Source organism: Stegodyphus dumicola, chromosome 8, assembly GCF_044657685.1.
Source record: "Stegodyphus dumicola isolate Sdum_Otavi_A_Nest chromosome 8, ASM4465768v1".
Lineage (NCBI taxonomy): Eukaryota > Metazoa > Arthropoda > Arachnida > Araneae > Eresidae > Stegodyphus > Stegodyphus dumicola.
The window spans coordinates 50,239,402-50,253,693 of record NC_140775.1 but is presented as its reverse complement, the minus strand read 5'-3'; the positions used below and the strand labels follow the sequence as shown (position 1 = coordinate 50,253,693).

The 14,292-nt window shown below is 30.4% G+C and overlaps 1 protein-coding gene across 1 annotated transcript in view; it reads left to right on the top strand.

The window, feature by feature from the left end:
• Positions 1–14,292, top strand: part of LOC118185453 (uncharacterized) — a 113,630-nt gene that overhangs the window by 73,824 nt on the left and 25,514 nt on the right. The window contains exons 5-7 of the mRNA XM_085821839.1: positions 826–992; positions 3,210–3,420; positions 3,566–3,709. Of these exons, the coding sequence (XP_085677965.1) occupies positions 826–992; positions 3,210–3,420; positions 3,566–3,709 (522 nt within the window). The remainder of the gene's footprint in view (positions 1–825; positions 993–3,209; positions 3,421–3,565; positions 3,710–14,292) is intronic.

Here is a 14,292-nt window from a genome sequence, read left to right as displayed (position 1 = left end):
CAAAGGCATTGCATACTTTTCATCTTGCCTGCTTCTATAAAATACCTAATGTCTCTATAATGCTAATATTTACATGATGAGATGCACCTTGCTTAATGCTATTTCACGTAACGCTCTACTTTGATGGAACGTAACTCTCACATTAAGTGAGGTTTTTAACTGTAGTTTTGATTAAAATTTCTACGGTTTTAAATTTTCTGTTTTAGCACATAAATGTAGTCTTTTTACTTGTCAATATTTCTGTTGAATAAATAATTTAATTTTTAAAAAAATCAAACATTTCAGTTAGGGAATGTATTAAAATTTTATGTAGTAATTATTGTAATTTTTAATTATTTTGAGAAGATAAATGCAACTTTTAATAATTTGGGTATTTATATAAAAAGTCTCCATTTTAATATCTGTTCTGCAAACTTTTCATTCATTACCTCATTTTTTTGCCAATTCTATTAATAGATGAAACCTGTGCCTGCATTACTTTGTTGTATTCTATGAATGATGCCTAAAATGATGTATTGAAAAGCTGAAAAAGTTTTCAGCTTTATCAAGTATGACAAACTAAAAAATTGCATCAAGAATGCATCTGAATATTAGGCATCGTGTTGTAATCTTATTGTGCACCACTTAATAGCTTAAGCGTGAGTAAAATTAGTCAAGTTTCATATATTTGATTGATGCAATGCAAAGCTAAGAGTGATTTTGTGAAATAAGAAAACACATTTTAAAATTTTGTATAAAAAATACCCTTAGTGACTATTCTTCATGATTATAGGTAATTTTTTGTAATGTTACCTTTTTTAATCTGAAATCAAGTTGTAATTTCAGGCAATGAAAGAATTAAAAGATGCTTTCCTATTGGCAAAACGAGATTCTAACTGTAAAGCTGTGCTTCTGAACAGCAGTGGCTCATACTTCTGTAGTGGAATTGATCTTTCACAGTTAATAGGGGCTAATAAGAAACAAGCTGCAGATGAAATGGCTACAACCATTAAGTAAGATATTTCAGTTGTGATGTATTTAACCCTTTGAAGGGTATTTGTCAATTTTTTAACCTCAGAAAAAATTATAATTTCTCTACATGAAAAGCTATAATTGTAAGTTTGTAGTGTTTCCTTTCGATTCTAAATGGCAGCACCACCCTATGAATACTCAATATTTTGCAGTTATGAAATTAATATGCGTTGTTCCAAGGTATCATGCTTAAAGATTGATAAATTCTATTCGAGGGAAAGAAAAATTCAAAATCTGTAAATATACGACGTACACATGCTGAATCTTTTATATTTACTGCATTTTAATCAAAACTGATAATTAAAAGAAGATTATGCATACGTTTTTAATACCGGTATGTAATATATACCGGCGCCCCTACTGAGGGTACTTTGCCAATAGATGGCAGAACCAGTCTTCTCCTTCTCTACTGTGAGAGATGACAGCATTTCTTAACATTATAATAGTTTATGATGTAACAATTTGTTTACGATTAATTTACAAGTTGTTTAGGATTCAGTATTATGTTCATGAAGGGATGGGGAGCTTACTTACCCTGCACTAGGACTGAGTACAAATATATTTGTTTCTTTTTATTCTTTTTTTACTCTGGGCGAGTTCAATTCATCTTTATTTAGCTAAAATTTTAACTTCAGCACTTCAACCTTTCCCAAGAGAAAGACTCATCGATTTCGAAATTGCCATCTGGGGTCAAAATTTTACACAATTGTATGCGTTAAATGTGGCGTGTTAGTCCCCAAAAGACACCCTTTGCTTCCTGTTTTCCCAAATCCTAGAATCCAAAGAAAATGAAAGGAGGTGATTGACAACTGATTTGTCATTCGGGAGTCAAGCTTTCTTCCCTTTGTGTGGTGTGATAAGATCACACAAAGAGAAAACTCACTTAAAAATACGGGAAATGGAAGTGCACTGAAGGTCCATCGCTTACTGTAATCACAAAAATTGCAGATTGAAAGCATGCTTTTTTATTCTTATCGTCTTTGTTAATTTCAGATGAAAGACTAGGAATGCAAGAGAAGTTTAGGGTTAGGTTGTTTTTGAAATAAATTTCACAGTTTGTGGAATGAAGGAAAATATTTCAAAGGCCCGTTTAGATGCAAACTAGAATTTATCCAAAAGTTGAAAAGGAGTCCCTAAGAGGCCAAAGGGGTTGAAAATCGAAATAAGAGCTTTCAGGTGTATAAAATAATAAAATTGTTTAACAGCGTTTCTTCCTGAACAAAAGAATATATTACAACTTATATTTACAAAAAATAAAAAAGGGTCCCTTATGGTCCTCGATAATCTAAAGTGTGTGCGTGTGGAGTGTGGTGATTCTTCGTATTATAGCCTGAACCATGGTTTTTTTTACATATCATCTAAAGCATAAAATACGACTTCAAAAATGCAACATACTTTCTCATCTGAATCCTACTGTTTCATTTTTTAATTTTTAAAATTTTTTGGCTGTTATATCTCCTTGTAATATTATACTAGTTCAGTTACAGCATGATATGATTTACGCATGCAGTGTCATATTTACTAATTTTTTTTTTATAAAATTATAATATTGAATTTAAATCAAGTTCAAAAGCTTTTTACCCATATTTTGCATAAGTATGTTCAGCCGGGTTGCATAATCAAAGTGCATAAAAACATAAATTTTATTTTTAAAATTTTAAAAAGTTTTTGTCTTCAGACTTGCATAACTATATTCAAGCACCCATCTCTACAGATGCACATCAAAAGTACGTAAAATTAATTTGAAAATCAAAAATTAACAATTGGCAGCTACCTGGAAAAAAAAAAAAAAATGTCTTAGAGGGGCGCCGGTATAAAATATATACCGGCTCTCAAAATTTAGGATTTCGCTCTAGATTTTTTTTAAATCTCAATTTTGTGTCTTTAGGGTCCATAGTTCATGCAAAATTTTACCACAATTTAAATTATTTTATATACCGCCCCTCAAAGGGTTAAGAAGGTTTTGCTCATGCTAAAGTTACTCTGAAATGAAAATATTAGCTTACTCAAAACCTACAGTTCCGTAATTCTTGATTTAATGAACACTGATTCTGAACATTTCTGTTAAATTTCTAATTATTTAAGTTTTTTGTTATTTAAGTGGATTTCTGTGCTAAAATTAGTTTTTTACTCAGTTAAGTTTCAATTACATGTTTGCATATTTAAATTATTTTATATATTAATAAAATCTTTTTCAGGGATCTTGTTATTACTCTGGGACATTTTACTAAACCAGTAATAGCAGCTGTAAATGGAACTACTATTGGTTTTGGAGTTTCTCTGCTAACATTTTGTGATGTAATTTTGGCAAGTGATAAAGCAACTTTTAGTATCCCTGCTACACGGTTAGGTTATTTGCCAGAAGGTGGCATTACCCTTACACTTCCTCAACTTGTAGGAGCAGGAGTGGTATGTTTTCACTACCCTCATTAAATTTTACTGCTTATTATATTGAATTTTAACATTTAACTATTTATTACTAGATTATATTATACTAAGTATGTTGTGCATCCAAAAAGATCTGTGATCATTTAGTAGATTTATTTTTTAACAGGCCACGGAAATGTTGCTACATGGACGCCGTTTAACTGCTGAGCAAGCATTACGACATGGGTTGGTTTCTGAAGTTTTATGGCCTACTCATTTAATGAATGAAGTAATGCCTCGTATACAGACCATTGTCTCTCAACCACTTTCGGTAATTAAAAAACCTCTATATGATATTTTTATTAATTTATTTATTTTGCGCATAAAAATGATATTCTTAACTTTCATTTTCTTTTTTAACATTTCTACTGTTTTACTCAGTTTTGCTTTAGTTGGTTTCTCAGTCTGTCTTGGTCAGAACTTGAAATCTGTTTTTGACCCACCTTAATTTATTTAAAAATATAATTAAATAGATTTCTTTCTTCCTTTAACTGCAAAATGTCTGCAGAAAAGACATTTCTAAATCCCGATTGGGCAGATTCTAATCTCAATCCTCACAGGAGAAAGCAACTCCTCTTATAGAAAGTAATGTTTTGGGATCACATATGTATATAATATATATGATTACAATTTTTTTTAAAATACATTATGTAATCATGCCTAGTATTTTCGTGCATTAAGCTGCTGAAAAATTATCAGTAAAGACATAAAGAAATTTTGAACCAATTTTTCACAAAGATCAAAAATTGAAATTTATAGATAATAAATTTCAAATAATCCTATAAATGCAAAAAAAGAATTTAATAAATGTTGAAACCAAAACACTTCAAACAATCAATACCATAATTTAAAAAAATCAATGAAATTTAAAGAAAAAGAACATAATAGAAGAGAAATTCAATCAACTTCAGTGCTACTGCATCAGGAGGAGGAACACTGAAATCAATTGAAACCTCTCTTCCAAGTCCTTGCTTTTCTGTATCCAGAATTAGCCGATGAACCATTTGAATGTATTTTAATTATAATAGTTCACCCGAAAATTCTGACCCCTCCCGAAAGCAAGGAAAAAAGGAAGTAAATTCTAATTAAAATTTTTTACCTTTAAATAAAAAGCACATAATCCAAAGAATTGAAAACATAAGTGAAATTATAAAACATTATTGAATAATATATACATAAAGTCATATGTAATTGAAAAAGTTTTGTGTTTTCAAGTGGTACCATAATTATTTTACCCTCAGCACAGACAAACACACTACACAGATGGCCTGGAGTTTTCTTGTTTTATTCTCCTGTTTGTGTGGCAAACCTGGAAACAGTTATTTCTTCAGGAAAGGGAAAAAAAAAAAAAAAAAAATTACTTCTGAAGAATTATCATGTTTATTACAAATATGTTAACTTTCATAGCACTTTTAACTGATGAAATTTATTTGATACAAAGTGGGCATCTTTTTATTAAAATACATAATTTTCAGTGCCTTCTATGGATAATATTTTTATGTGCTTTCTCAACAGTCTTAGCTGGGCAGCAGATATTAAGATAAGCAAAATTTTTAGAAGCACCGATCAAGAAAATTTAGAGACGGCAAAAACTTATTTATTTATTTAGAAAAGCACAGAGCAACAAACTTGAGAGATGGTAAAATCTTTTAAATTTAAAAGTAAAGCTCCGGGCAGCAGAATTAAAAGCTGTGAAAATTTTTAGAATCTAGGGAACATTAGGCAGCGGAATTTAAAACCTGCAGAGATTGCTATGAAAGGTAACAAATTGAGATTTAACACAATAATATTACACTGTACATCAGTTTGTGAAAATATGATCATACTTTTGAGACATTATCTCATTCATTCTATAGCATGCTAGAAATGAATGCAACTGATTTTTAATCATATTGGCAGTAGAAAATGATGATAATTGTGCATCTAATTTTTACTTTTCATTAATTGTAATAATAAGCATATGACTTTTAATTTACTACTAATAAGCCATATGACATTTAATTCTGAAAAACTCGTCATTAAATTAGAATTTAAGAGGAGGTTTGCATTCTACATATCAAATGAAGCTAAAGTAAAGGCCTGGGAGTGTCTGATTAGTTCAAAGCCAGTTATTCCAGATTTTCCTTGTTTTGTAGCCGTGGTATTATTTTGTCTTTAGACTGGGCACAATTGTTTGAATGCCCATCTTTTTAAAATTCGACTGAAGGACTCTTTCAGTCTGTACTCTTTGTAACTCTCGACAGTCCATGAATAAGGAGCATATTGACCAATGCACTGCACTATTATCTTTTAATTCTATTGTTCTTAAGTATTTAAAAGTAAAATCAAGACTAATGGCTCAGTGGCCAAATTTCTGGTATTTGTATAAATAAATTAATTGTAATAAGCATGTAACTGGGCTTTCCATAAATTATAGTTTTGTAAATTAAAAATATCTAATAAAGTAATATGTGATTATGAATATGAAAAAGACGAGAAAAATACTTGCATATTCATCGGGCAGATAGCACATGACTCTCTTCCTTGGGAAAGGGATGCCTTTGTAGAAGATTTTATCTGGCAAACTGTCTCATATTTACAACCTAAAGATAATGAAAATACTATGCAACAAATGAAAAAGCCAGAATTCAACCTTTTTCTGCTTTGTTTTCAACATTTGATTGAAATGCAAATTAAATAAATATTTACAAATACAAAATATTGGTTAGCTATTCATGATTTGGAGATTCTATTTCTAAAACCATCTGTCATTTTTTTGAAAAGATGAAACTGAAGCACCCTTTCAATGAGTGAAATAATTACTAGAAAGCGATTTTCATTTCTGTTGTTCTTTTATTCCCACTGTAAATTTATCTCATAATTCTTAAAATACCTTCCTACATGTAAATGATGATTTGCTTTCCGAGAAAATTTTCTGGGAGAAATCAGTTAATCTTTGATATGCATAAGTGACAATATCAAAGTCTTTGAATTGTGGGAAACAATTTCACCATTACTGTTACAAAATTTCCTTCATATACTGAGATAACTTGCTTTACTGTACACATAATACTTCTTTTATTATTTTTACTTTGTGTGCTCAGATTTAAATGGAAAATTATCATTTTTAATATCAGGATATGAATACACATGAAAGGATTATAGACTTTTCAGAATTCTTCTATAAGCTATTTCTGCACCTTTAGGGCTGAAAGCGGAAAAAGCTCACATGCTCCACCATTTGTGGAAATTTTTTACGCGACAGCGGAGTTTCTCTTATTCATAGCTGTAAAAGCTGACAGTTATAAATTGTATATTCTTGGTAATGCAAAAGTAGTGTAGAAATTTCTTTTGGAATGAACCAAATTACTTCAAAATTTCTGCTTTCTTTTTAAAGCAGCTTACTTCTATTTGAATGAAATCATTTTGTATGCTTGTTTTCTAAATTTATCGGAAAAAAATGGGGCATACAGTTAAACAGTATTTGTATACATAAATTTTGTCAACAGCAGAATTTTCTATGGCAAAAGGCACAAATTAACAGTAGCAGAGGAACTTTAAATTTGAAGTTAGTAATGAATATTCTCATTTTTTACTTTGAAACCCTTACATCGAAGTTTGCATTTTTGTATTCTGTGAGTATTTGTATTTTTGTATTACACTTTAGGTTTCTTTCATTTTTTAAATTGGCTATAGTTTTAACAGTGTCACACATAAGTTTATTTCTCTGTTGCTTAATTGTAATTGCAGAATTTATAATCGCAATTACATTACAACTACAATATAACAGTTATACTGTATGTATATTAACTAGACTTAAAATGTAATTTCAATTAAATTTTTCAGTACTCGCTGTTTATTGCACATTATTTTGATCTATGGTGTAAAATACTCTCCTCAAGAATCAAAATCTGTAGACATGATCATGGCCTTAGAAGTTAAAGCACAAGATGAATAGAAGTGATCTAGGAGCAGCCTTTGGCAAGTGCTATCAGTGCACAAAATATAAAATGTTGAACAAGCTTCTGCTATCTCCCATGTATGTCTCTTTCAGAATATTGTTGTTCAGCAAATTATAAGACCTTTCATTTATCTTTAAATTTAAGCTATTTTTTATTGATGAGTAAAGCTGGTTTTTCATTATCTGTACTCTGTAATTAAAACTACAATTAATGCAGCTACGATTGCAATTATAATACCATGGCCGTTAGAATTGTAATACAACTGAAAAACTGTTAAATTTTTGCTCAACAGGAGCTGATTAGATAAGAAGTCTTTTGAGTAGTGGTAGTTCAATTCAGATTGACTTCCGGCAAACAGTTTGGATATCTTTGTGATTTTTCTTATGGGTAACTTAAGTACAAACCAATTAATTTGCTTTAGAAAGTCCTTCAAGAATGCATCCTACCCCTTGAATACTTTGTCCCATTTAATTAAATTACCATTTATCTCTAACACTTGCTTAGCAAATATACACTTGTTTATTTTTATCTGAAATATTTCCTGCATAAGCTTGTAAAAAAATGTTTCTGCTGCCCAAAATCATTTTTCTGCCAGCAACTATCATCTTCAGACAGTTATTATGCTACTGTGCTTTTTTTTCCCCTCATGTAAGTTATGGAAAGTAGTTCGTTCAAATGCATCCACTTGGAAAAAATAATATATTTTTACTGTTTATTGAAAATATACATTTGAAAGCCTATTTTGTAGTTAATATCACTTCTGCAAGTTCGAGTTCACTCAATTATGCAGGCTGATATTGGATGAAATACAAAGCCATTTTTTTGTGTTCAAACACCCACTTGTGGCTGTGTGGTAAGATCCCTGCAGAGTCATTAGGCTATTTTGAAGTAGGAGACATGAAAAATATTCAATGCCCTCGCCGAGACTCGAACTTGGACCATTCTAATGTGTGTCCTACTGTTTCACCACAAAGGCATGCAGAAAGGAGAGAGAAAATACTTTATTAGGGGATTATACCTTATATACCCATAACAAAGGATAAAATGCTTTATATATGTAACATTACCCAGGATCAAATCTTGGCAAACGACCCGACAAGCTGGTCCTTTTCATTACTTTCCCCACATGGGATGTGAATATGAGCTAATTTCCCTTAGAAAGTTCTCCGCAGCAACATCTTTGTGTGCTTTACTGTAATCTAAATAATATAACTTTCTGTTGTAAACTTCATTCACAGGTGCATACATTGTTCTTTACTTTTTACCTGAAGCCATGGAAAATAATTCATGCTGGTAGTGTTATATTTAATAAAAGTCTAATTTGTAATCCTGAGTGTGACTGAAAAGTTTAGTGCACATAGCAGTTAAGCAGGGTGATTATGGATGAGTCATTTTAGCTAAAGCAATCAGTTGGATAAAATTTTTAATAGTTAATTTAGTCCTGTTACTGACCCCTTTGTTGAAATGTGTAATATAAAACAAGATGAGCTGTCCTTAAAATAATCCTCTGCGTAAACATCCCTTTCCATTGGCATATACTCTATGCTTGCTTTTCTTTAATCAAATGATTCAAATTCACATGTCTGTCAAAGGTCATAAACATGTATATTTTTTTGAATAACGCTTTGCATATTTAGATCTGTATTTAAAAAAAAAAGTTCCGTTAAGCATATTCCAAATATGAAAATATATTTGAAAATTTTAATTTGAAATATATTTCTTTTATTTATTTACTGAAACATGGATGGTATATAACAAAGAATTCATTTATGTCAGTATTAGAAACTGCAATATATATGCAGGATGATTCCAGATGAAAAGTACTAATATTTTTCTCGTAAGCAATTATTCCGCTGTATTATTTAAAAACTTGTTATTCAAATAATGAAACATTTTGTATATACCATAATGTACTGTAATTTTCAGTTAAGTTCATGATTTCCTAGGCTGTATAATTGCAGTTATCAAGAGCAATTACTTTCCTTATTGCATAATTATAATCACCATCTGCAATTATAATGCAGTTGCTTAAATTGTAATTGAAAAAACAGTTATGTTGTAATTATAATTTCAAAGTAATTGCATATTATTACAACATAATATCAGTTACATACTGCAATTACAATCACAATCTTCCTAAGCTATGCAATTATCAGGTAATTAGTTTCCTAATTACCTACTGCAATTACAGTTACATTGTAATTAGATGCAATTACATTTAGAATTGTAATTAGATTGTACACTCTTATAACGTAACTCCAATTGCATTATAAATAGATTTAACAGTTGCAGTGTAATTGCATGCATTGTAATTTAAAAAGCAGTGATATTGCAATTGTAATTTAATTTAGCAATTACAATTGTTATTGCTTATATTACAATTACAGAGTAATTGCATAATCTAATTACATTCACAATGTAATTGCAATCATATACTCCAAAATGTAATTGCAAGTACATTTTGTCTAATCATGATCTCAAATTTTGAGAGTTGTTACTCTAGAAATTGAAAATATTACTACTGCATTTCTCCAAAAATAAGACACGGTTTTATCTTAGTTTTTATTGCAAAGACAGGCTAGGGCTTATTTTCAGTGGATGTCGTATTTTTCATGCATAATAATTAATATTTGTTTAGTTCAAGAAACATTCAAAAATTAACAAAAATCATTTATTCTAATGCAGCCATGTCGTCTTCTTCTGGAATATCGTCATAAAGCTACAGATCACAAATTCCAGCCTGAATTTCTTGCAACTTCATTTCCTCTAAAATCACTGGCCATAGCCTCTCATGTTGAGCAATAGATCTATCTCAAATGAGCCCTTGTCTACATAGCCTGCCTGTAGGACATAGGCAACACAGTTGTCAGTTATTTTAACCATCACAGTCTTCTCCCAAGTAAAAAGTTCTTGTAGCTTAGATTCACTAAGTTTCCTTGCTGATTTCTCTCCATTTTGTTTTCAATGTAATCGTTAATTTCTGTGCTCAGATGGTCTTTAAATGGCTTGTTTATTGCAATATCAAAAGTTTGGAGATATGTAGTCTTTCCTGCGAGAACCATTATTTGATCAATTATTTCTTCTGCAAGGAAATTTCTTCATGGTTTTAGCACAGTTAGTACTGGCAGAATCTCACACTAGCATATCTCTTTGGCCATTACATAAAACAAGTGGTAGAACTAACCCACTTTCTTATTGCTGTTTCCGTGCATCAAGCTTTTTCAGTCCCAAGAACATAAATACCTGAAATGCATTTTATTTCCTCTTTCTTGCTCTCAGGGATGATTCAAGAGGGGTTTACATTTCATTAAGACGAATTGCCAAAATACATTTAATACATGAACTTTCATAATCAGTGGAGGGAATGCATATTGCAGAGATACCCCTCAGATGAATGGTAGCTTGAGACTCTTAACCTGTAAACATTGTAGTTGCATCCATAGCAATAATGTTCAAGAGTTGGTATTTAGAGAAATCAATGATGCCATCAATAAAACACTTGAATGCAAGTGCATGTTTAATTACTTCATTATCTTCTAGTTTGAACAGTGTTGTTGATCTTTTTAGAGACAATTCATGTCACTGAAAGAAGCCATCCTTGCGATTTTTGTGGTGCTTTGAATTAGTCTGGTGATGTCTAGCTATGGTGCCATTGCAAGGGCAAATCAGCAATCCATTCACAGATTATGGTTTCTAATTCAGGAAATAATGGCTACCGACCTGTTCCACACTCATTAGTATGGATCAGTTCAGTATAAATTTTTGGCATTTGCCTCTTCGACCTGTTGACTGAGATTATTGTACACTGATTGCCATTTTTGGATCATTCATAGATCCAACTTCTCTTTGATGCAGACTGTAAGATTTGTATCCCCAGTCTTCCACAATTCCTTTCTTGTACTCGACAGAATAGCTGTTTCTTTTTGCACTTATTTTATCTGAGTATCAAAATTTATTATTAGATCAAGTGCTAAGTAGCCATTGTTAACACAATGTATATAACACTGAAGATTATAATTTGTTGCAACAGTAGAAGACACCGCTGCCGACTCCACTTTACTAGGAATAATAATAGATTATAATTTGAATTTCAATTCAAACAACTGTTCATTTTCTTTCTCTCTTTCAGTATACTGTTCTATTTCAATTTCTTTCCTATCATTTATGATGCGGTTCAAACATTCTCTCATAAACTTCACATCATATGTTGAACAGTTAATTGTAGCATTATTTATTTCAGGAATTCTTAAATTTTCCATTATCACTACACCTAGTGTCTCTGTGAACTGAACCAAATTTTGTTTCTTCCCTTTTGCTATATAAGCCATACTTAAATGAAAGTTGATAAATTCCTTAAAATGTAAACCTGAAACTTTTAGCACTAACTTAACATATATAGGATTTAAAATATTTTTATATAGATTTAGTACACATCAAACATACATATTCGAAAACTAAAAAAAGAAAAAGAAATAACTCATTTTACATCTTTTTCTATTGATTTGCTTGAAATAACTTATAAAATACACAAGAGCATAAACTTACATTGAAAGAAATGTTTACTACAGTAAACAAATAAATATTAAGCTTCTTCTTTTTTTTTTTTTTTTTTGGTAAATTTTGTACCTTTTAGATCATAATTGCTCTTTATTTCATAAATTACGGTTTCATAAATTATTTAAATTTCATGAATTACAATAGAATACTTTTAGTAATTTGTAGTAATATAAAATATGGGAGTTGAGACTATATATTTCTATACCTTTTCTGCTGTTCAACAGATTCAAATCAAAGTTAAGAGTTGTTTATTATGTGTTTATTATATTTGATATTTATTTTCATTTTCATATATAAACTTGCATAGAACAAAGTACTTCAACTTAATATGCGATATTCATTCAAATATTATTTAAAAAAATTGTCAGAGCAGTGGTGCTGCCATAAAATTCCTCTTTTAAATTTCTGCAATGCTTCAAAATTTATCTTTCGATACTAAACGAACTAGTATGCAACAGAACTCGTGTGACATGATCAGAGTGATCACACTTCATATAAAGGAATTCAAATGCAACAGAACATTTAACTGATTCATATGATCAGAGAAATTAAATTAGGTCTAGGTAACTAGAATTAACTTTTTCTTTAGTTCAGAATTTACGTAACTACAAATCATCAAACATTAAGGTTTAACTAATCTTGAATATATTCATGGATTGGCCATCATCATTTTTAGTTTTGGCAATCCACATGGGAATTTTTGGCCTTTTAGTTGGGCTGCCTGATTTATAACAGGAATGTAAAGTTCTTTTCTTCAGACTATCGACAAAGTGATCTTTAAAAAGGCAAAGTCCCCTCCTTGTGAGCTCAACCTCACAAAAAAGGGGAGAAACGTTAATACAGTTTTTTGAATTGTTATACAGCACAAAGTCCGTAATCTAGACTTGTCGGGACTTCGGCGATTTTGGATTAGAGGTTTTTCCAGATTATAAATCATCAATTTAAATCTGGTAAGATGGCATGCAGAAATTATACAATTAAAAATATGAAACCATAATTTATGAAATAAAGAGCAATTATGATCTAAAGGGTATCAAAATTTACAAAACAAAACAAAAAAAAAAAAAAAAAAAAAAAAAGCTTAATATTTATTTGTTTACTTTAGCAAACATTTCTTTCAGTGTAAGTTGTTTAAGTTGCTTCGTTTTTTGTGCAATACATTCTCTTTAATTCTATAAAGAGACATAATTTCTTGTTCATTTACAAAGTTCCACTGTTCAGGTCTTGTAATTGCTGTGTCGAAAATACCGACTAACTTGTCAATTGGAATTTTTTCGTTTTCAATAACGTTCCCTGTTACTTTCTTCACTATCGGAAGTTCGCATGGGTAAACGCTTTACTGGTTTTATGCGCATGCGTAGCGAACGCGTGCATGAAACGCACATGTGTAAGTTTGTGGCTTTGAGGTCCGGATTATAGATCATTCCAGATAATGGACGTCCGGATTACAGACTTTGTACTGTAGTTGAAAAAAATGTTTAGAAGAGTTCTAGTAGTAATAAAATATTTTACTTCTTGTCGAACTTCCATTGTGCACTAGTGAAATAATTGGTTTGTAGTGACAGTTACTTTATAACAATAGAGTTAATTGCTGAATTTGAACCTTCTGATGATTTTATTGTTGTTGGGTAGCTGAAGAATTTGTTGTATTAATCACTAAAAAGCATAAAAAATCATCATTAGTGAAGTTGAATTTCCCAGCTACTATTTGGTTATTATTGATTCTTCTCTGGATTTGATCGATATAAATCAGTTATGTTTTGCAATGAGGTTTATATACAAAAATTATATTTCAGTACAGTAATTTTTAATACATATTGAACATAAATTTTAAGATTGATCTAAGCTATAAAGGGCACTGTTTCTGTTTTTGAAATAAGTATATCAATTCACCATGGTTAATGTCTTTATGAAAATAGAAGAGGCCTGTCAGAAATTTATTCAAGTGTTGAACCGTGTTTTAAGAAAATCAGTCCTTGGGTATGTACCATTTTCTGTTGATTCTATAGGTCTTATTAGGCATTGTGCAGTGTCAAATTGTAGTGAGGCAATATACTACTTAAGTTTGTTGCAAGAACTGTGTAATTATTTTACTTCCTTTGCCTCATTACAATTATTACTATATATTATTACTATTTACTATTTTTTTACTACTTTACTTTAATCATCAATGGTGAAAGTTACAATCAATGGTTAGTGGAAATTTAGTTCTAGAAAACTTGTCAGAAGTTGACTGGTCTTCAAGACATGATGTTTGATGGAGTATAAATCTTTGAAAAAGGTAGACTTTTTATGATATAATGTACAAAAATTGACATGGATATCTTTAAGCATAATAAAATTATATAAATCTCGC